General features: G+C 41.5%; 1 protein-coding gene across 7 annotated transcripts in view; it reads left to right on the top strand.

Annotated features, from left to right (window-relative positions):
- The window catches only part of LOC141264961 (uncharacterized), a 497,475-nt gene extending 489,633 nt beyond the window's left edge, over nt 1–7,842 (top strand). For 3 of the 7 annotated variants that reach the window (XM_073677419.1, XM_073677412.1, XM_073677416.1), the window contains one exon: nt 7,604–7,841. In XM_073677419.1, the coding sequence (XP_073533520.1) occupies nt 7,604–7,777 (174 nt within the window). In that variant the 3' untranslated portion in view covers nt 7,778–7,841. Of the gene's footprint in view, nt 1–7,603 lie in introns of all 7 variants that reach the window. The other 4 variants (XM_073677420.1, XM_073677415.1, XM_073677414.1 and 1 more) reach the window with 3 other exon arrangements.
- Nucleotides 7,843–18,143: the final 10,301 nt, after the last annotated feature.

Genomic DNA, 18,143 nt, shown 5'->3' with positions numbered 1-18,143 from the left:
TCACCGAGTTTTGCCATTACATTTGATTAGTAGCAAATTGATTCACTATGAATCCGGAGAACTCATTTGCCTCCTATTGCTCTGAAACATGTGTATGTGTGCTTGAAATGCAGCAGCATTATAACCACAATGATCAAGCTAGCAGCCGCTGCCAGTTATGCGTTACTCTCTGGCCCCGTCTCATAGACACAGTGACTCTCCTTCCTCATAGATACAGTGACTCTCCTTCCTCACTGTCACAGTGACTCTCCTTCATAGAATCATAGAATCATAGAATGGTAGAGTTGGAAGGGACCTCCTGGGTCATCTGGTCCAACCCCCTGGTCAAAGCAGGATTCACTAGATCATCTCAGACAGATGTCTGTCCAGCCTCTGTTTGAAGACGTCCATTGAAGGGGAACTCACCACCTCTCGTGGCAGCCTGTTCCACTCATTAATCACCCTAACTGTCAAAAAGTTTTTTCTAATATCTAATCTGTGTCTCCTCCCATTTAGTTTCATCCCATTGCTTCTAGTCTTTCCTTGTGCAAATGAGAATAAAGATGATCCATTTTTCCCTGTTAAAAACCATTCTGTTGGTTGCTGCCCACTGCTCCAGTTTATTTAGGTCTTTTTGAATCCTCTCTCTCTCTTCTCTAGTATTAGCTATCCCTCCTAGCTTTGTGTCATCAGCAAATTTAATCAGTTTACCCTCAATTCCTTCATCTAAATCATTGATGAAGGAATTGAGGGTAAACTGATTAAATTTGCTGATGACACAAAGCTAGGAGGGATAGCTAATACTAGAGAAGAGAGCGCTCCCACATGGCCTCCTATATACAGTATGAGCTCCCACAAAGCCTCCTATATACCGTATGAAGCCCCACATGGCCCACCTATATACAGTATGAGCCCCCACATAGCCCCCTATATACAGTATGTTCCCTCACATGGCCTCATATATCATAGAATCATAGAATAGAATCATAGAATGGTAGAGTTGGAAGGGACCTCCTGGGTCATCTGGTCCAACCCCCTGCTCAAAGCAGGATTCACTAGATCATCTCAGACAGATGTCTGTCCAGCCTCTGTTTGAAGACGTCCATTGAAGGGGAACTCACCACCTCTCGTGGCAGCCTGTTCCACTCATTAATCACCCTAACTGTCAAAAAGTTTTTTCTAATATCTAATCTGTGTCTCCTCCCATTTAGTTTCATCCCATTGCTTCTAGTCTTTCCTTGTGCAAATGAGAATAAAGATGATCCTTCTACAATGTGACAGCCCTTGACATATTTGTAGACAGCTATTAAGTCTCCTCTCAGTCTTCTTTTTTGCAAGCTAAACATTCCCAAATCCTGCAACCGTTCCTCATAGGACATGGTTTGCAGACCAGTCACCATTCTGGTCGCTCTTCTCTGAACTTGCTCCAGTTTGTCTATGTCTTTTTTAAAATGTGGTGCCCAAAACTGTACACAGTATTCCAGATGAGGTCTGACCAAAGAGGAGTAAAGACCGATAATGACTTCACGTGATCTAGACTGTATGCTTCTGTTAATACATCCCAGAATTGTATTTGCCTTTTTTGCTGCTGCATCACACTGTTGACTCATGTTCAGTCTATGATCTATTAGTATACCTAAGTCTTTTTCACATGTACTGTTGCTTAGCTCTATTCCTCCCATTCTGTATATGCTTTTTTCATTTTTATTGCCCAGATGTAGTACTTTGCATTTTTCCCTGTTAAAAACCATTCTGTTGCTTGCTGCCCACTGCTCCAGTTTATTTAGGTCTTTTTGAATCCTCTCTCTCTCTTCTCTAGTATTAGCTATCCCTCCTAGCTTTGTGTCATCAGCAAATTTAATCAGTTTACCCTCAATTCCTTCATCTAAATCATTGATAAAGATGTTGAACAATACAGGTCCCAGGACGGAGCCCTGTGGTACCCCACTTGAGACATTCATCCAGCTGGATGTGAAGCCATTTACAACCACCCTTTGAGTCCGATCACTAAGCCAGTTATGAATCCACCTAACAGTTGCCTGGTCCATTGCATACTTGGTCATTTTTTCAATAAGGATGATGTGAGATACTTTGTCAAATGCTTTGCTGAAGTCAAGATATACTATATCTACAGCATTTCCCTGATCCACCCAGTCAGTAATTCTGTCATAGAAGGAAATTAAGTTAGTCTGACATGACTTGTTAGTTACAAACCCATGCTGACTCTGGTTAATCACTTCATTCTTATCCATGTACTTACATACATGTTGTTTAATAATTTGTTCAAAGATCTTTCCTGGTATAGAAGTCAGACTCACCGGCCTATAGTTCCCTGGGTCCACCTTCTTCCCGTTTTTGAAGATAGGAACAACATTTGCTCTTCTCCAGTCTTCTGGGACTTCTCCTGTTCTCCAAGAATTTTCAAAGATTATGGAGAGTGGTTCTAAAATTTCTTCTACGATCTCCTTCAGTACTCTGGGGTGTAATTCATCTGGACCTGGAGACTTGAACTCATTTATGTTAGCTAAATATTCCCTCACAATCTTTCTGTTTACTGATAACTTGGATTCCTCTATTCCTTTAAAAGGACAGTGAAGATCAGTTGATGTTACATTTTCTTTCTGAGAGAAAACAGATGCAAAATAGGAATTAAAAAGTTCGGCCTTCTCAACATCCTCTCTTACCATTTCTCCATTTTCATCCTGTAAAAATCCTATAGCATCTTTGACTTTTCTTTTACTTTTGACATACCCCCAAAATCCTTTTTTATTGCTTTTGACATCTCTTGCAAGCCTTAATTCATTGTCAGCTTTAGCTAACCTGATACGTGCCCTGCAGGATCTGGTTATAATCTTCTTTAGATATGCCTCCCTCTTTCCATTTAATAAACATTTCTTTCTTTTTAGCATGTGTTTAAGTTCTGTGTTCATCCATCCTGGTTTCCTTAAATGCTTCCCATTCTTCCTACTTTTCGGGATTGTTAACGATTGTGCTTTGAGAATCTCATTTTTAAAAATTTCCCATCCTTCCTGGACATTTTTGTCCTTAAGGACATCCAGCCATTGGATCCCTCCTATTCTCTTTCTGAGTCTCTTAAAATCTGCCTTTCTAAAATCTAACCTTGAAGTTTGAGTCTTCACATGTCTTCCTCCTCTAGTTATCCAAAATTCTATAATAGCATGATCGCTGCCTCCTAGGGTCCCAGCCACCTTTACCTCCTCAACCATTTCCTCCCTGTTTATAAGGATTAGATCCAAAGTAGCAGATCCCCTTGTTTTCTCCCCTACCTTTTGGAAGATAAAGTTGTCAGCAAGAGAGGATAAGAATTTGCTTGACCTGTTAGTTTTACTTGAGAGAGATTCCCAACAAATGTCTGGATAGTTGAAATCTCCCATGACCACTATGTCATATTTTTTGGAGAACTTGGTCATTTGATACATAAAGAGTTCATCCATATCTTCAGCTTGCCCAGGTGGCCTGTAGTAAATGCCTACAATGGTGTCCTTTCCGTTGTTCTCTCCTTGTATTCTTACCCAAACAGTTTCCACAGAACTCCCAGTCTCTGAAGCTTCAATCTCTGTGCAGATATACGCTTTTCTAACATACAATGCAACACCTCCTCCTCGTTTATCAAGTCTGTTTCTTGCAAATAAGTTGTATCCTTTTAGCCTTTTATTCCAATCATGTGTATCGTCCCACCAAGATTCAGTGATTCCAATGACATCATATTCCTTTTCCTGCATTAGTAGTTCCAATTCTCCTTGTTTGTTGCCCATGCTTTGTGCATTTGTATAAAAACATTTTAGTTTGTGATTGGTTTCTCTTCCTCCCATATTTTTATTATTTAGATTTTTTTGTCTTTGTTCTTCTTTTCCACTTCCAGTAGCAGAGATCTCAATAGTATTTGTCAGCTGTATGGCTTTTTCTGGCCTTTTGCTTCCCTTCCCACATTGTTCTAGTTTAAAGCTCTTCTGATGAGTGTAGCAAGGCGACTTCCAAATACATGTTTTCCAGTCTTCGTAAGGTGCACCCCATCTCTAGCAAGTAGTCCATCGTATAGGTAATTCATTCCGTGATCCAGAAATCCAAATCCTTGTTGACGGCACCATCGACGTAGCCAGTTGTTCACCTGTAGAATCTTATTCCACCTCATTGTTCCATGGCCATCCACTGGGAGGATGGATGAGAAGACCACCTGCGCTCCCAATTCTTTCACTTTCTTGCCTAAGTCTTCAAAGTCACTGCAGATGGTTTCCAGGTCCTTTCTTGCGGTGTCATTTGTCCCCACATGTATTAGCAGGAATGGGTAGTGATCTGTAGGTCTGAAGAGTCTTGATATCCTGTCAGACACATCTTTAATTTTTGCTCCTGGAAGACAGCACATTTCTCTTGAGGTTATGTCTGGTCTGCAGATAGCGACCTCTGTTCCTCTTAACAGGGAATCCCCCATGACCACCACTCTCCGTTTTTTCTTCACAACATTCTTCTTTCTCCATCCAGGAGGATTCTGAGGGCTTACAAGGTTATTCATTGCTGGCAAAGTCTTATCTTGCTGTATTTCTTCATGGTTCTCCTGTGTGAGAGCCTGGTACTGGTTCCTGAGCAGTATGGGTGCTGACTGCCTCTCGATCCTCCTGCTTCTCTGGGTCACATGCTTCCATTCCTCTGTTTCGTCAGGTGCAGTTCGAATTTCTTCTCTTTCTGAATCATGAAGAGATAATTCTGCTCTGTCTAAGAACTCTTCACCTTCCTTAATGATTTTCAAGGTAGTTAACCTCTCTTCTAGATTTCGCAACTTTTCCTCCAACAGGGACACAAGCTTGCATTTCTGGCATGTGAAGTTTGGCTTTTCCACTGGCAAGTCTGTGAACATGTAGCAGGATATGCAGCTCACCAAAAGGCTCCTGGACTCTTCCATGTTTTTATTGTTAATGTTCTGAAAACAGTGAAAAAAGCTTAAAAAAAAAGCTTCAAAATGCCTACCGGCGCGCGGTTTACCGATGTCCTCTTTTCAGCTCCAACAGCCAAAATCCAGTGTTCTTTGAGCTCGCGGAGACTCTTCACTTACCCCAAAATGCAGTGGGAATATGCAAATTATCTCCTCAGGACTCCCCCCCTTCCTCACAAATGCAGTGACTCTCCTGCCTCACAGACGGTGACTCTGCTTCTTCCCAGACGCAGTGACTCTCCTGCCTCACAGACACACTGACTCTCCTGCCTCACAGACACAGTGGCTCTCCTGCCTCACAGACACAGTGACTCTCCTGCCTCCCTGACGCAGTGACTCTCCTGCCTCCCAGACACAGTGACTCTCCTGCCTCACAGACACAGTGGCGCTCCTGCCTCACAGACACAGTGACGCTCCTGCCTCAGAGACACAGTGACTCTCCTGCCTCACAGACGCAGTGACTCTCCTTCCTCACAAATGCAGCGACTCTCCTGCCTCACAGACGGTGACTCTGCTTCTTCCCAGACGCAGTGACTCTGCTTCTTCCCAGACGCAGTGACTCTCCTTCCTCCCTGACACAGTGACTCTCCTTCCTCCCTGACACAGTGACTCTCCTGCCTCACAGACGCAGTGACTCTTTCAACTATCAGTTAAATCTGTATTATTCTCTCTTCCTCATACATTAATCATGTTCACTGTTGTGCTGTCATGCACTATCTGTACAGTCTCTTCAATATTTAATGCTTTCTGTCCCTATCTCTATGATTAAGCTCTGAGGTGTGACATCCTCTCACTATCCAGATTCAATACATAAAGCTGGTGCATTCCTTGCCTCTGCTTTTATACAGGCTATAATAATCCCATCCATGATTGGCTCTGCTATGGGGAAGCTTGCCTGGCCGAGCCCCAGGTTATTGGATCCTTTTCTGGCTGATGCAATCTTCTACAATGTGTAAAACCATTTTAGGTGATTTGTGCAAAGAGAATCACATATTGCTTGAATTTGCTAGGTTAAGCAAATTCCAAAAAATTTGAGATAGATTAGAAAAGGGTTAACTGAATTTATCTATATAGCATCTATCAGTTTATCATTATCTAACTATATCTGTCTGTCTATTGATCCAACTATAATTTATATACCGCTCTGTCTGTATATATCTTTATCTATCTATCTATCTATCTATCTATCTATCTATCTATCTATCTATCTATCTATCTATCTATCTATCTCACATCTATCTCTATATCTACCTATCTAACTATTTGGGTATGTGCACACGATGCAGAAATGAAGCAGAAAATTTCTGCATCATTTCTGCATCTCCCTGGCAGAAAAAACGCATGCAGATTGTGCATGCGTTTTTCCTGCAGAATACATGCGGATCCACATGCGTTTCCGCATGCAGATTGACAAGCGCTTTCCAGGCGATTTTAGCATCACCTGGAAAGTGCTTGACAACTAGGTCACACTATATAAATCCATGCAAACAGCATGGATTTATATAGTGTGACCCGAGAGAGTGTATATACTTACCTCCGATGGCCCGCGCTGTCCTGCTTTACACTCCATTCTCCCGGCTGCCGGCAACTTTGAATTGAAAGACCTGCCGACGTCAGCGTCACGTGACCCGTCACATGACTCTGACGTCAGCGCAGGTCCTACAACTCACTGCAAGTGCCGGGAACCAAGAAGGAGCGGTGCGCGGGCCGACAGATGGTAAGTATATATATATTTTTTATTTTATTCTTGTTTTTACAGCTTTTTTAATGGTACCTGTGTGTGGATGAGACTCTCCTCTCCTCCACACCCGGGTACCATCCGCGCATTAGAACGCGCCAATAACGCAAGTACAGATGCAGTCTTGCGGAATTGGCGCGTTCTAATGCAAGTCAATGGCGGCGAAAACGCCGCGTTTACGCAAAATTAAATGACATGCTGCAGATTTTTGAGCGCAGCGTTTACGCTGCGGAAAAATCCGCATCATGGGCACAGCACATGCGGATTTCAATTGGGGAACATTGCTGCCCTTCTACCATGCGTTTTTCATGCGTTTCCGCGGCGTTTACGCAACTGCAAAAACGTCGCGGAAACGCATTAAATACGCATCGTGTGAACTCAGCCTTTATCTTGTTTGAGCACTGTTGTTACCTGTGACCCTAAACCAGCTAAACACTGAGTTATCACTGTAAACCATAGAAGCAGCAATATAATAATGCCGATAAATGACGACTTCAGCTTTTCTTCATGATTATATTTTATATTCACTGATCTTTCTTGTTCTGAATACATATAAATATAATAAAGGCCACGCCGGTGTCTATACATCATTACTACTTGTGCCGTCATTGAACTCTTCGGTGCAGCTTTGAACTTTTGAAGTGCGGCATCCTAAGTACTGTGTTTTGCAATAAATGTTCGCGCGACTATTAGCGCAGCTGGCGAGGTATTTTCATCCCACTGATAGAAGTAAATTACTGCTCAACAAATATTTTCTTGCTTCCGTCTCCCTTTTCCCCCCTTTAATTTGGATGAAATAGTCACCGCGTGCTTTTTCTGTTCCAATTTGCAAATGCTTTTAAGTCGACCATATTTTTTCATCCATTAAAAGCTTTGTGAAGTTATCAGTGCCGCACGCCGCTGTTCACTTATCTGGTCTCTGTGTTTTCTGCCCACAGCTTTACAGCAAGCTGAAGTGTGATGATTCTGCACTCCTGGAGCACGTCGGGCAGATACTGGGCGACCTGGGGGGAGAGGAGGCGCCTGGAGACTCAGATGCCGAAGACTCTCCTCTGGAGAATATCGGAGATGATTTTGTGCAAAGCAGCGATGATGAAGCCATGGAGGCCTGACATCGATATCTTTTATACCCCTTGAAAACCGTTTGGAAAAAAAAAATGACCATAAACTTAATAAACAAAAGTGTCTTTCTACGTTTTCTCTAAAATGAGTGTGACATATTATTAATAAAACTTTGATATGAATTTCCGTAAAATTTTGCATTCTAGCTAATCCAAAATTTTTGGGATTCGAAACGCCCGATGCAACAAAATGGTCCGGGAGTGGTTAAAATAAAAAACATACCCACTTGTCCTAGGCGCTCTCCTGACTCCTTGTGCCATCGCCGCAGCTCCCCCGGTTCTCTGCACAGTTCTTCTGTTTTTGCTGGCCACGCGATCATGTAAATGATGTGTGATGTCTCTTGTATCGGAAGAATTGAAAACCGGTGCGGGGGCAATGAAAGGAGTTCAATAAGAGTCTAGGATAGATGAGTATATTGTATTTCTTAACCCCTTTCCTCCAATCCGTTTATTTTGGGGTCAGGAGAGCCCCTAGATCATAATATACGCACTCGGGGATCTTCGAATTTTCTTCGGACAGTATGCGATTCGATTGCATCTGCCCTAAACTAATTTTGGCAGATTCGCTCTTCTCTTCTTACCACAACTCTTCTGCAGACTGGCGAGTTTGCTTTTTTCTACAGGACTAAGAAGCTTTAAAACATTGTGGCAAACGCTCACCTTTGAGAAGCCATGGGTTCTGTGCACACTATCATCGTGGCTTCCAATTCCATAATCTCCCTTTTTTTTCCAATTGGAAAAATATAAAACAGACAGAACAGTACGTAACAGAAACCTAACGAAGAAGAGATGTGAACAGAGCCTACAGGTGTAAACAAGAGTGTTCCATTCACTACCACCAAGAAGAGATCTTGACAATGGTGAAGAAATGAAATAAGCTATATCAGGAAGCTGCGTCACTTTTGCTGATCTTTTAGGGGTTTTTTTTGTCATTGTAGCTTAAAAAAAGTCCAAATTTTGCTCCATTTCATTTTTTAAAGCTTTTATGGTCAGCTGAGCTTAGTTTTCATGATTCACAGCTCCAAATCCCGAATAGATATAAATGTAAAGCTTGTTGCCACCACTAGAGGGAGCATGGATGTTTACTGGTTATGATAATGTAAAGCAATATACAGGGTGGGCCATTTATATGGATACACCTAAATAAAATGGGAGTGGTTGGTGATATCAACTTCCTGTTTATGGCAACTTCCTTTAATGGAACACTCAGGGTAAAACTGAAGAGTGGAGTAAATGACTTGATATTATTGTAGAATGCCTTACATTATGAGATGACAAAAAGGTACAGATGGCCAATTTTTTTCACCCTATCTCTTTGCTGTGGTTATTACTATTTATTAATTCTTTATTAATTATTATTGTTATCAATATTGTGAACCAAAATATTTTTTTTTTATATTTTATGCATTTGAACTACAAAATATATGGGACTAACAATGTAAGTCCCAGTATGATGAGAGCGGCGCACTATGGCGACAGTGTAGCACTTCCTCTATAGGCATAACTTATGCTACACAAATTATTATATAGCGCTAAACAAGCATATGGCACGTTTAGTCAATAGATGTAGCATGTCGAATATTAGTTTGGTCTTTGCAATATCTGTAGTTCTCTTTTTGGTTACGCCAAGATAATGCCTCTTCTCTGATATCCATCAATGTTCTGCAGCCATTGGCTAAAGTTCCACTTCATAAACTTCTTGTTTTGCCAGGCACCCTCCCTTCAGTCTGCGGATAAGACTGAAAGGTTTCTACTTTTTTTCATTCCTCCCCCCTTCCCAGGAGGTGTGTAAAGCTGGAAGTCAGCAAGGTGCTATTTCAGCCAATGGATGTAGAACAGGAAGTCAGAGAGATTCAATTTCAGCCAATAGCTGCAGAGCAGGAAGTCAGAGAGATGCAACTTCAGCCAATAGCTGCAGAGCAAGAAGTCAGAGAGATGCAACTTCAGCCAATAGCAGCACAGCAGGAAGTCAGAGAGATGCAACTTCGCCAATAGCTGCAGAGCAAGAAGTCAGAGAGATGCAACTTCAGCCAATAGCTGCAGAACAGGAAGTCGGCAAGGTGCAACTTCAGCCAATAGCTGCAGAACAGGAAGTCAGAGAGATGCAACTTCAGCCAATAGCTGCAGAGCAAGAAGTCAGAGAGATGCACCTTCAGCCAATAGCTGCAGAACAGGAAGTCAGCAAGGTGCAACTTCAGCCAATAGCTGCAGAACAGGAAGTCAGCAAGGTTTCAGCCAATAGCTGCAGAGCAGGAAGTCAGAGAGATGCAACTTCAGCCAATAGCTGCAGAACATAAAGTCAGAGAGATTCAGCTTTAGCCAATAACGGCAGAACAGGAAGTCAGCAAGGTGCCTCATCACCCAATAGCTGCAGAGCAGGAAATCAGCTAGGTGCAACTTCAGCCAATAGCTGCAGAACAGAAAGTCAGAGAGATGCAACTTCACCCAATAGCTGCAGAGCAGGAAGTCAGCGAGGTGCAGCTTCACCCAATAGCTGCAGAGCAGGAAGTCAGCGAGGTGCAACTTCAACCAATAGCTGCAGAGCAGGAAGTCAGAGAGATGCAACTTCAGCCAATAGCTGTAAAGCAGAAAGTGATGTCAGAGTAAGATGCGTTGTGCTGGCAGCTTTTGCTGTATAGCTCGGCAGCATGCCACTGTAGGTATTTTAACAAAACTCTGCATTTTTCATACAGATAATAAACTTTTAAAATGTTAATTTCTGTTACCCTGGGTTTCACCCTTTTTGGTCATGAAAATAGGCGAGTTATGCCACAAATCTGCAGCGTAATCCCCATGTTGAACATGCAGATTTTGGTGCAGATTTTTCCAAACCATACGAAGATCTTCTCATCTTATACCAGCCCTTTGTGGCGCACATCTACAAACAATAGCGCAGTTGCGTATTGCGTTTCAGTATCTGAGCCTTTGATTAGTTTAAAAAAAAAATCAATTCTCTTTTTAAGTTTATAAACCAGAAACATTGCAAACCCGTAAAGTCCGATGTCCCTGAGTGTCTTGATTATAATTGAATATTAAAAACATGTTTCCTATTTTGAATCAGACACATAATGAAGGACTCAACATCGTCAGTTCCTTGCAATATTGAAAATAGATCCTTTCACTAAACGTTTGGATATTTTTAATCGTTGGACTCCCACGCAGTGTAAAGAGCATCTGTTTCCGGCATCACAGTGTAGTCATGAATGTAGTGCGGCTCGCCTGCTCTACTTCACTTGATTAATTCAATCAACTGTTGTCTCATGTTGCTGCTTTCCTGTTAGCTCTCAGGCTTTACAATACTGAAAATGTTGCTGTTTCTCCAGAAACCAAAAGAATATGTGAGGAATTCAGCAAGGACTTTGCACCACTTTTATGTTGTAAAAATAAAAGATGCACATTTAGGCATACACCATGTTTATGTAGAAATGTGCACCTTCTTACCACTCTCAACATTTTTCAAAAGAGGTTTATTAGTACATGTAGCAGAAATTGGAGTGAATCATCAAACTTTGATGCCCAAGTAGCCAAAGATGCATCAATTTTATTGAAGCTGGTGTGCCTTGTAAAAAAAAGGCATTTTTGTTGATGTATAAATAAATATCCTCGAATATTTTGATATTTTTTACTTCCTGTGTTAAATGTCTTGGCTTGGTAGACATTTGTAACCACTAGGTAGAGTTTAGATGACCACTTTAATCATAGGGTAAGTGACGTTGCAGCTGCCTACCATTACATGCACTGCTCTCATCTATAAAATGAGACTAGTCCTGGTTGCAATTTTTTTACGTACATGGACTGCACACCCCAAATTTTCCAAATAATGATCAATGGGTCGCTATTATTAGGTTGTTTCTGGGTCGTTCCTCTCACTGCCACTAGATCGGTAATGAGATATGAACATTACCTTATTACCTCAACTGTATGGCATTCGCCATAGCCTTCTTTTTATTGTATACAGTACTGGTCAAAAGTTTGGACACACTTATTCATGCAATTGTTTCCCTTATTGTTTTTTGGAATGTGCACATAGTAAATTCATACTTAAGGCAGCAAAACTATGAAGAAACACATATGGAAACAAGGAGGAAAGAAACACACTAGAATATGTGTAAAATATTAGATTCCTTAACCCTTTCGCTCCAGAACCTGTTTTCGCCTTTGTGACCAGGCCAATTTTTTCAATTCTGACCACTGTCACTTTATGAGGTAATAACTCTGGAGCTCTTCAGCGGATCCCACTGATTCTGAGATTGTTTTTTTCGTGACATATTGTACTTCATGATAGTGGTAAAATTTCTTCGATATGACTTGCGTTACTTGGCAAAAATTTAGAAAATTTCGCAATTTTCAAACTTTGAATTTTTATGCCCTTAAATCAGAGAGATATGTCACACAAGATAGTTAATAAATAACATTTCCCACATGTCTACTTTACATCAGCACAATTTTGAAACCAACGTTTTTTTTTGTTAGGGAGCTATAAGGGTTAAAAGTTGACCATTGATTTCTCATTTTCCCAACAAAATTTACAAAACCATTTTTTTAGGGACCACATCACATTTGAAGTGACTTTGAGGGGCCTTTATGACAGAAAATACCCAAAAGTGACACCATTCTAAAAACTGCACCCCTCAAGGTGCTCAAAACCAAATTCAAGAAGTTTATTAACCCTTCAGGTGCTTCACATGAATTTTTGGAATGTGTAAAAAAAACAATGAACATTTACATTTTTTTCACAAAAATGTTATTTTAGACCCATTTTTTTTAATTTTCACAAGGGTAAAAGGAAAAAATGGACTACAAAATTTGTTGTGCAATTTCTCCTGAGCCCACCAATACCCCATATGTGGGGGAAAACCACTGTTTGGGCGCACTGCAGGGTTTGGAAGGGAAGGAGCGCCATTTGACTTTTTGAATGTAAAATTTGCTTGAATAATTAGCAGACGTCATGTCGCCTTTGGGAAGCCCCTGATGTGCCTAAACAGTGGAAACCCCCCACAAGTGACACCATTTTGAGGAAAAAATGGACTACAAAATTTGTTGTGCAATTTCTCCTGAGCCCACCAATACCCCATATGTGGGGGAAAACCACTGTTTGGGCGCACTGCAGGGTTTGGAAGGGAAGGAGCGCCATTTGACTTTTTGAATGTAAAATTTGCTTGAATAATTAGCAGACGTCATGTCGCCTTTGGGAAGCCCCTGATGTGCCTAAACAGTGGAAACCCCCCACAAGTGACACCATTTTGGAAACTAGACCCCTTAGGGAACTTATCTAGATGTGTGGTGAGCACCTTGAACCCCCTGGTGCTTCACAGAAGTTTATAACGTAGAGCTGTGAAAATAAAAAAAATCTAACTTTTTCCACAAAAATTATCTTTAAGCCCCAAATTTTTTATTTTCACAAGTGTAAGAGGAGAAAATGGACCCCAAAAACTGTTGTGCAATTTCTCCTGAGTACGCCGATACCCCATATGTGGTGGAAAACTACTGCTTTGGCACACGGCAGGGCTTGTAAGAGAAAGAAGCAATATGTTGGCTGGGATAGGTTGCAGACACCATGTCACATTTGAAGAGTCCCTGACATGCCAAAACAGCAGAAACCCCCACAAGTGACCCCATTTTGTAAACTACACCTCTCAAGGAATTCATCTAGGGGAGTAGTGAGTATTTTTTAACCCTTAAGCGATACACAAACTTGTATTACATTGGGCTGAGTAAATTAAATATTACTATCTTTTTCCACTAAAATGTTGCATTGACCCCAAGTTTGCAGTTTTCAAAAGGGGTAATAAGAGAAAATGTTACACAACTTCTCTCAAGTACATCAATACCCATAAGTGGTCGAAAACTACTTTTCAGGCATAATGCAAAGCTCATAGGGGAAAGAGCGCCATATTACAGTGCCGACTTTACTGTTGTGGTTTGCAGATGACATGACCCACTGGGAGAGCCCCTGAGGTCCCAGAACAGCAAAACCCCCCATAAGTGACCCCATTTTACAAACTACACCTCTCAATGACTTCATCTAGGGGTGCAGTGATCATATTGACACCACATGTGACTCACAGAAATTTATACCTTTGGACAGTGAGGAAAAAATAATATTTTTACCACCAAAAAAAATGTTTTAGCCTCAGATTTTACATTTTCACATAGGGCAATGTGTTAAAATGGTGCCGATATGTGTCACACAATTGCTTCAAAACGTGTAAATACCCCATATGTGGCTATACAGTACCCCTTAGTCATACGGCAAGACCCGGGAGGGCCGGAGCGCTATTTGACTCTTGGGGAACAAATTATTGTAGAATAGTTTACAGACTCCATATACAGAGACCCTAAGTGCTAGAAGAGCAGAATCCCCCCTCAAGTGACCCCATTTTGGAAATTATACCCCTTTGGGAATTTACCTACAAGTGTAGTGACAATTTTGACTTCATGAGTGTTTTTCAAAAACAAGCAGCATTGGATGTTGCTGAGTGAAAATTTCAAACTGCTGTTGTAGTGACCAGTACGTTGTAGTGCCCAGTACATTGTAGTGCACAGCTCATGCTTCTGGAGACATGCACCTGTAAATTAGGCGGGCTCTCATCACTACAGGAATGCAAAACATGTGGACCCTAAATGTAGTTTAGGCACATTGTGGGGCTCAGAAGCAAGGGGAGCATTTGGATGTGGGAGCACAGAATTTTCTGAATTTCTTTTGGGGACAAGGGCCATTTTGCTTTTACACAGCCATTGTGCCACCAGTAACTTGGAAGTGCCTTATATTTTCGTTAACAGATGACAAGTCTGAGTGGGGACTTGTTTTTTTTGTGGATTGAGTTGAAACTTTTATTGGGAAAATTTTACATAAGGTTTATCCTCTGCTCTACGCTGAGCACTTACATCGGGGTTTCCATCTAAATCTCCAAGTGATATAATTCAGATGAAAACCCCGCGTGATCCATAGACTATAGTGAGGCAGCAGAGTTACTCTCGACTCAGTCTGGCCTCTGTTTAGCGCTGTCCTTTTTTTCAGAAGTGCACAAAACTGTAGCCAACTGCACTTTTATGCACGCCTAAAAAAACGGACACTGTGGGAACACAGGCCAGACGGTGTCCACAGTGCCTCCATCTGCCTCATTACAGGGAATCTTACGCCGGGTTGCGCCTGAATCACATATTTCAGAGATTTACACGGAAAACCCGGTGTAAGCGCTCAGTGCTCAGCGTAGAATAAATGTGAGCCGCGCCTTACTGCATTGTTTTGGGAAGCAGAATGAGCAAATTAGCAGCAGGTGAAGAATTTGTTTTATTTATTTTTTACGCCTTTCCTCATGGTGTAAGTGATTAGACGACTTTATTCTTCGGGTCGGTGCGATTACAACGATACCAGATTCACGTCATGTTTTTATGACTGACAGCTGTCACACACTAAAAGACGCTTTGTTTTGCAAAATCTAGTTTTTGCATCGCCATATTTTGACAGCTATAATTTTTCCATATTTCGGCTGACATGTGATGGCTTGTTTTTTGCGGGATGAGTTATCGTTTTTATTGGTACCATTTTTGGGTACGTGACATTTTTTCTTCACTTTCTATTCCGTTTTTTGGGAGGTAAAATGAACAAAGACCAGCAATTCAGGATTTCTTTTTTGCGTTTTTTTTTTTAATACCGTTTCGCATGTGGTAAAAGTGATATGGCAGTTTTATTTTTCTGGTCAGCGATAGTACACTTATGTAGTTTTTTTATGTTTTGGCGTTTTTACACAATAAAAACTATTTTACAGAAAAAAAGAATTGTTTTTGCATCGCTTTGTTCTGAGAGGTATAACTTTTTTATTTTTCTGCTGATGGAGCTGCATGGCGGCTTTTTTTGCGGGACAAGATGACATTTTTAGCGGTACCATTTTTATTTCCATTTTCCTTTTTGATCGCATTTTATTACAATTTTTCTTTGGAGGTATGATGAAAAAGCATAGCTTTTTGCTCCGTTTTTCATTTTTTTATAGTGTGCACAGAAGGGGTTAATTAGTGTGACCGTTTTATAGATTAGGTTGTCCTGGACGTGGCGATACCAAATATGTGTACTTTTCTTGTTTTTGCATAAATATTAAACCAATAAATTTGTATATATTTTTTTTATTTATTTTGTGATTTTTTTTTGTAACAGTTTGAAAACATTTTTAGACATTTTTTTTGCATTTTTACTTAGTCCCTGTATGGGACTTCAATTTCTATTTTTCTGATCATTGGTCTCATACAATGCCATAGACATTTATTGCATTGCATGAGAGCTGACAGTTTTACACTGTCAGATCTTTTGTTAGATTCAGCTGCCGACTGAGTCGAGTAGGACACCGTGCATGGCAGACCCGGAAGTCATCATGTGACCTCCGGCTGCCATGACAATGGCAGGTCCTATCACGGGGGCCGTCGGAAAGGTGAGTGGACGACCCCCTCTCCCTCTCACTATCTCCTAAATACTGCGATTGCTATGGATTGCGGCATGTAGAAGATATCAAAGGGTTAACATCATTGTCCCCTGTCACTGCTACTGCTCTGCTCCGCAAACGCAGCGCTTGCAGGACCCTGGGGGTCCTGAGCTCTGCGGGACCGCCGACTGTTCATAAACTTCGGCGCTGCACAGAGCCCAGCAAGCGCGGACGTTTCTGAACAGTGGGCGGTCGGGAAGCGGTTAAAGTGCCACCTTATTACTCTGATGACAGATTTACACCCCCTTTCTCTCAAGCAGCTTCATCAGGTCGTCACCTGCAATGGCTTCCAACACTCTAGACAATGTTCCCAGAGGTGCTTAGCATTTGGTTGCTTTGCCCTCACTCTGCGTCCAACTCTTCCTAAGCCATCTCCATTGGGTTTAGTTCAGGTTATTCATCTGGTACAGCTTCCATCTCTCTCCTCCTTGGTCACTGTCCTTACATAGCCTTGATGTGTTTTGGTTCATTGTCCTGTTGCAACACAAATGATAGTCACACTGAGTGCAAACCAGATGGGATGGCGGTCATTGCAGAACGCTGTGGTAGCCATGCTGGTTATTGTGCCTTGAATTTGGAAAAAAAATCACAAACATTGTCACCAGCAAAGAAGCCAGAAACCATTAGAAATTCTCCATCATTCCCATTGGGCATCATACATGTAGAGACCATCTGCTCACCTTTTCTGCGTCTCACAGAGACATGGCGGTTCAAAAAGTCAGTACAGTACAGATTTCCACTGATCTAATGAGCAGTCCTTGTGTTGTTTGGCCCCAAAACGTCTCTTCTTGTTTGCAGTCCTCAGTAGTGGCTTCTTTGCAGCAATTTGACCATAAAGGCCTGCTTCTTTTAGTCTCCTCTACATAGGTAATGTTGAGATGTGTCTGCTACTTGATGTCTGTTCATCATTTACATGGATTGTTATTTGAGGTGCTGACAATTTGCATTTTCTGAAGCTGGCAACTCTGATGAACTTACCCTTCACAACAGCAGTCATTTTTGGTATCCCTTTTTGGGGCGGTCCTCTTGAGAGCTGGTTTCATCACAGTGATGTATGGTTTTCATGATTGCCCTTGAGGATACCTTCAAGGTTCTAGTAACTTCCCAGATTAACATTCATGTCTTAGTAAAGATGGACCACTGTTTCTCTTCTCTTAGTTGAGTGGCTCTTGCCATATTCAGCTTTAGAACAGTTATGGAATAGGACTCGGCACTGTATAGAACTGTGTACCAACGCTGCCTCTGCAGAACACAACTGATGGTCGCAAACGCTCTCTGATGGTCAGTGATTCCACAAGTGACTTCTTCATGAGGCGACGTGTTCATTGGAAGCCATTCCAGGTGACGACCTGATTAAGCTACTTAAAAGAAGCTAAGGGAGTGTAAAACTATCATCAAAGTAAAAAGCGGGGCACTATGAGGAATCTAAGGTATAACACATATTCTCGAATGTTTCAGACATGTTTCTTTACTCCTCATTTTCATATGTGTTCCTTTGTGGTTTTGCTTCATTCAATCTGAATCTACAATTGGCGCATTCCAATAAGAAGATATAAAACCATTGCAAGAACAGGTGTGTCTGAACTTTTGACCGGTTGGCTTTTCATGACATACAATAGCTTTGTAGCGCATGAGTGACAGGAGCCAGCCAGTGACATTCGATGGTCATATATGTCTAGGTTTCCAGTTAGAGAACCTCGAACCTCCCATCTTTTGTGCACTTATCTAGGATTTTATTGGGGTTGTACCGTTGGATAAGAGATAACTTCCCGCCAACCTCGGCTCTGAAGAGCTCCGTGTGAATCGCATTCTTAACGGGAATGCCAAAGACCAGCTGAATGCTGTGCTCAACTATATGGTGGCCCTATATAAAATGAATT

Source organism: Phyllobates terribilis, unplaced genomic scaffold, assembly GCF_046119375.1.
Source record: "Phyllobates terribilis strain yellow unplaced genomic scaffold, ASM4611937v1 Scaffold_4__5_contigs__length_816908805, whole genome shotgun sequence".
Classification (NCBI taxonomy): Eukaryota; Metazoa; Chordata; class Amphibia; order Anura; family Dendrobatidae; genus Phyllobates; species Phyllobates terribilis.
Note: the sequence above shows the minus strand (reverse complement) of the source record. Positions and strands in the feature narration are given on the sequence as shown.